The sequence below is a fragment of the Limulus polyphemus genome, unplaced genomic scaffold, assembly GCF_000517525.1.
Source record: "Limulus polyphemus unplaced genomic scaffold, Limulus_polyphemus-2.1.2 Scaffold1786, whole genome shotgun sequence".
In the NCBI taxonomy this organism is placed as follows: domain Eukaryota; kingdom Metazoa; phylum Arthropoda; class Merostomata; order Xiphosura; family Limulidae; genus Limulus; species Limulus polyphemus.
In genome coordinates, this window is record NW_013667396.1 from 138,735 (window position 1) to 144,734 (window position 6,000).

At 28.8% G+C, this 6,000-nt stretch overlaps 1 protein-coding gene across 1 annotated transcript in view; it reads left to right on the forward strand.

Moving 5' to 3' along the window:
- Window positions 1–5,454, forward strand: part of LOC106464929 (U2 small nuclear ribonucleoprotein auxiliary factor 35 kDa subunit-related protein 2-like) — a 42,027-nt gene extending 36,573 nt beyond the window's left edge. Inside the window, exons 10-12 of the mRNA XM_022392738.1 lie at window positions 2,406–2,675; window positions 3,889–3,998; window positions 4,649–5,454. Coding sequence (XP_022248446.1) covers window positions 2,406–2,675; window positions 3,889–3,998; window positions 4,649–5,316 — 1,048 coding nt within the window. The 3' untranslated portion in view covers window positions 5,317–5,454. The remainder of the gene's footprint in view (window positions 1–2,405; window positions 2,676–3,888; window positions 3,999–4,648) is intronic.
- Window positions 5,455–6,000: the final 546 nt, after the last annotated feature.

Consider the following 6,000-nt stretch of genomic DNA (forward strand, 5'->3'; position numbering starts at 1 on the left):
TGAGTCAGATCAACGTTTGACGTTTTCTGGATACCCATTTTCTAGTAAAATAATTTTAATTGTCTTCAATTTGAACTCTAGTTTAGATTTTGAACAGATAACTAGAGCCGGTGGACTAAAGTAGCAATAAGGTTCGTTTTGCAACTTTTAGGACTGAAAGAATCCCATCGTGTGTACTGTCCTGTAAATTATTACAAATTTAAACAGTAATTTTTGGTAACATTTCTGTTAAATTAAATTCTGATATGAAAAAAATGTTACTTTTACACCTTAGTCTAGATACTTCAAAGAACAAGGTATCATACATTGGATGCTTTTCACTGTTATATGTCCTGGTAGACAAAAACAATCAATTCATATATGTAAAAACAGGAAGGAGAAATTATCACTAAATCCAAAGACTTTCTTTTCATAACTCATTTTACTGATAGTGCTGAACAGGCTGAGCATAAGCATTGGTGTTTTAGGGTATCCATTATATCCATATTTCATGTCATATCCACTAACTTGTCAGGCTTGAGCCTAGTACATTACATGGAGGTGTACAGTTTAGTACAGGAGTGAATGTGAGTTGATTGTCATGTCACTGAATGCATCATAAAATGTGCAAAGGCTACCAGTGTAGGAATAACATAGAAGTAGGAAGAATACAAAATACAGATGGCTAAATATTAGCTATAAGCTAAAGCTTTCACATTGGGTAGGTCAAAGTGGACATATCACAACCTTTTAAAAGAGTTACATTCATAATTTAATTAAACTACATTATTATCATTATTTGTGATAAACTTGGCATCAAAGTGTACCTAATAAATCAAATTTTAATGTAATATAAATTTAATTTATTAATTTTATAAGCAAATATTTTTTAAAATCTTCAAACTCCCTTAGTATGAAAAGTGTGACATTTCCTCTCTTGATCTTTCCTGTTCTCTAATTTATTTACCACCCCTCCAAGAAGTATGGAATTTAATGTGAATTACTCATTATGACATTGCAAAATTCAATAGCCTTCAATCTTATTTGGTTACAGAGCCTTAAACTAGAAAATTAGACTTCTCTTCCCATTCCACCTGTCACATCCTCTCTTTCATAAATTACCAATAGTTCTCTCTTACATATATTATTCATAACCTATAGAAAGCCAAAGTTTTAATCTGTCAATTGATGTATTACATTACATTGTTTTCTGTACAAAGAATTGTCTATTTCGTCTCCATTTCCAAATTTCTTTCTCACAGGGAATCAAATCAACAAGCTTAGCTGAATTTCTAAAAGCTCTTATCCCATAGTTAGAAAGCCTGAGAAATTATGATAGTTACAGGACACTGTGTGGTTTTTACATATTATTATTCTGTGTTCTTAGGTTCAGGATATATTTAAATAAAAAATTATTTAGTGTAGTAATACCATTAGTACAAAATAGTAGGCTTAAGTTTCATCGACAGCAAAGAAAAATAAGACCCAGGTAAGTATTCTGTTTGTTGTTTTTCATTTGTATTCTTTATTTATTATTATAAAAGTAACTAAAATGTAAAAATCAGAAACTTGTTACATTAGATTAGGTCAGATAAAGAGTAATAATAATGATGATAAACTTTCTTCACAAGGTCTGCTCACGAGTAGCTTGTGTGTTATGTAATTCAATAAGTTAACGTGAGCTACATGTTTGCCAAGTAATTTACAACTTGTGTAGTGGGATTATTACTTAGACATGGTTCAAAAGGCAGCAAAATGATAACATAAAGTATAAATAGATGTATACTGTTACATGCATTAAACTATTTAGGATAAACAGTTATGGTTTTCTCTTACAATTTACAGTCATTCAAAAAAGAAAAAAGGTAATTTAGAATTATTTCCTAACTTCTTTATGCTGGTTATGAGGTCACTCAAATTGACCAATTTATATATATATATATATAGTTATAGTGTAGAAAATAAATGATAAGATTTAATGTTTTTCATGTTTTTAGAAGGTTTTATGGATTATACATATCAAATTTGAAAATTTTCAGATGAAGAAAAATATTTTTTATCTTAGCATTAAAATCACTGCACTTGGAGCAGTCAATGCTTTGACACCATACAATTATGGACAAAGTTTTAGTAAAATACTTAATAAAAAATTCTGATTTTTTTTTTCTACAAAAGACTTTTAATATTCAATGAAAGCTTGCCAAGTTTTGTAAAAATACATTAAGTACCTTTACAGCCATAGTATATATAACACAATGGTTACATGGTGATTACAGTGTCATGTAAAATACACCAGCCTATTGTAATAGAGTTAATTGGTATTCAGCTGATTTACTTATTGGCATATCCCTAAATAAGATATCATAATGTAGCTATACATATTACTTTTAATATGAATGATATTTTTGTATATTTTTTTTTTAAAGGTGTTCTCGAAGTCATCCATATCCTACAAGAAGTCCAACACTGCTGATTAGAGGACTGTACAGTCATTTCAGCATTGACAGAGGGATTCAGGATGAATATGATACAGATATAGGGTTAGAATTCGAAGATCGTGACACATACCAACATTTTAAGGAGTTTTATGATGATGTTCTTCCAGAGTTTAAAGAAGTGGGTCAGGTTGTACAGTTTAAGGTGTGCTGTAACCATGAACCACACTTGCGAGGAAATGTTTATATTCAGTATGCTAGGTCAGTAATTCTCCTGTGTACTTTGGTATACAGGGTTCAGACTGCTTGTCAGAAAGAGAATTTTCACTCTTAAGGAATATTACAATTGAATCAGCATTTCTTTTTGAAAACCCAATCTATTTGGTATGTTTAACTTAGAACATATAAAAATGTAAACAAAATTAATAAAATTACCATAATATTTGCAACATGGGTATGAACTGATACTGTTACTCTAAAACTCCAACTTAAAATATGAAATTGTTATAGATATATATTCTAGGTTAATGTATGGTTAATGTTGAGATAGATCAAAACAAAATAAGTTGAAATTGGATTCTTACCCAATCAGTTTAATTGTAATAAGAAAATTATTAGAGATTACAACACTGTAAAAAAAGCCTGTTATACAGAAAGCATATATGTCATTAACTGGTTTATTTTAATAAAATTAGATGTCTTTTTTTCAAAATTCTTGAAAAAATCTGTTTGTTTTTACACACAAAAAAACAATTAAACATCATTTACACTTTTCTTTCAATTACTTCCAAATCACTGTTTTTATTTTTGTGTTTTCATGAATATATTTTTGTAAACATAAAACTATGTTTTGAAGCTGCAAGATTTAAGCTGTGTGTTAATCATAACTCTCGTTTTAATATTCATAAAATTTATGTTTTAAACCCAAGATAATATATGATGCAGGACAGCATTGCCAATGTTTTGAATTTCAGCTACTACTAAAAGGGTAATATTATATGCTAGCAGTTTTTTTAGTTAATGAAAACAAGAAAACTGAAAAACAACTTAAGGTTTAATTCATGGAAAAGAAGAAAAAATTCCCTAACATTAAAAAGCAAAAAATAGCAATGTGAAAAAAGGTGGTCATTTACCTATGTTTCTTATCAAGACACAAACCAAATAATACATGTTCTGGACATTGTGTGTTTTGTAATCAAAATAGAAGTGAGAAAACTTATTCAAGTTCATTGTATTGACTGTAACTTTCTCAAGGGTCTTCCTGACCATATAATGATATTAGTTTTAATCTCGAGTGCTGATAAAATTAACTTGCCTAGATCTTGAATTGATATATTTATAATGTTGTTACTTGGTATAGAAGATCACTTTTAAGGGAATATGTACTAATAGGGTCTTTATATTTGTTTTGATACTATTCATGAACAAGTTCTGATATTGATCATATGATTGGTTTGTGTTTGGATATCTTTAGTGAAGAAATAGCAGAAGAAGCTTTCAGAAGGTTTAATGGACGGTGGTATGCTGGAAAGCAGATTAGCTGCGAGTACACAAATGTGCAAAAATGGAAATCAGCTATCTGTGGTTTGTAAAAGTTATATTTCATTACTAAACTGATATCTGCTGTGTGACTTTATGAGTATAAAATAGGAGTTTGTTATCATGGATGCTTCCTTATTTCCAGTAAAATGTTTCTATAACAGGAAATATGTTGAATTTATTAATTTTGTTTATTAGTATTGATTAGTAATACAGTTACGTCTTTTCTTTAAATTCTTGTGGTACTTTTGTGACATTTTAAAATACCAGTTTTATTAGTCATTTTCCGTAATCTCTTGTGAGCTTCAATCACGTTTTTTTAAACGACGAAGTAGATTTAAATTATTCTAATTACATATCTTATAACTTTTTTGAAATATTGCTTATATTAAATAATAATGATATGTGTGTATGTATATATATATACACACCTTCTGCATGAGTCGTGAAAAAGAATAACTAAAGTTGGCACATATCTTTATCAGTTATTTTCTTATGATAAGGATTTACTGTAATTTTTTGATTTTTTCTTTAATTTTTAGAGAGATTAAAAAGTATGAAAGTATTGTTATCTGGAACATTTTTTAAAGTTTGCAAAACATATCTTTTGTTCATATGTCTAAGATATTAATTAATAGTTTTATGAAGCAACAAGCACGTAGACTTTAAAATAATATATAGTTATGTCTTTCCAGGTCTCTTTCATCGAAATAGATGTCCTAAAGGAAAAAGTTGTAATTTTTTACATGTATTCAAGAATCCAAGAAATGAGTTTTGGCTGGCAGATAGAGACATGGATAATGAAAATAGCTCAAGAAATCATGATGAAAGTTCAAGATCTATGTGTTATTCACGTAGTTACCGTAGCAATAGATCAAGGTCACGGTCCAGTAGTCCAAAGTACCGAGACATGGCTAACCATAGAAGAAGGTATCGACATAACTCCCCAACACATTTCCATTCACCCTCTCGTCACTCACGAAGAAAAAGAAAGAATTCTCGTTCACCCTCTCCTCGTCAGAAAAGAAAATCAAGAAAAAGGGATAGAGTTCACACAAACAATAATTCAGTTTACTATGAATCAACAAGATATTCAAGGACACGTTACAGTGCTTCTCCAAGGTCCAGATCAAAATCATATGATAGTTCCTTAAGCTCTGACTCAGAAACTATTTCGAAAAGAAGGTCAAGGTCTAGTTCAAAGTCATCTGATGAAGAAGATACCAGGCCATCCCATAGATCCAGTTCTAGTCGTAAGCACAAATCAAAGAAAAAGCAAAAGAAGTCAAAAAGAAAGCATGTTGTAGAATATTGGGAAGAAAAGCCCATACCAATCTGTTTGAAAAATGAAACTGATTCATAAACTCATAAAAACAAAAGTTTTAAAATGAATGATCTTAAAACTCATTCAAGAAAAAAAAAACCTGTTGTGTGTATATTTTTGTACATCAAGTGTAATGATGTTGGTATTATCTTTGTTATGTATATTTATATCATTGGTAGATTTTGATGTACAAAGATAATTGTTAAGATTTGTTTTATGCATTTGGAAATTATCTTAATAAAGTATGTTTAAATAGTGGGTAAATAATTCCTTGTTTTGTTTTTATTCTAATGTGATACTTGAAAAAATCATAAAGCATTAATGAAAAATTTTTTTGTTTAATTTTACTACTGAAATTGAAGAGATTAACTCGTAACTTTCTCAGTAAAAAATTTTACTAGGTTTCAGTATCACAATCTATCCAAACAAAATTGTTTCTAGGAATGTGAATTTCAATATCACTTAAATAGTGACTTAAATGAGAATGATTATAATGAATGACTCATTTTGAAAATAGTAACTAAATACATTTTATGAATTTCAATTAATATGTACTATCTATAAAGTTGAAAAACTATAATGAGAGAAAAATAACCCAATTAATTTTCATCTGAAATGCACCATGAGTAAAGAATCACAAAATTCAAAAATTAGGATTAAACTTGAATTTTAAATTTCTTGTGTCTATCCAAGAAATCATATAGAATGTATTAGAATTTAATT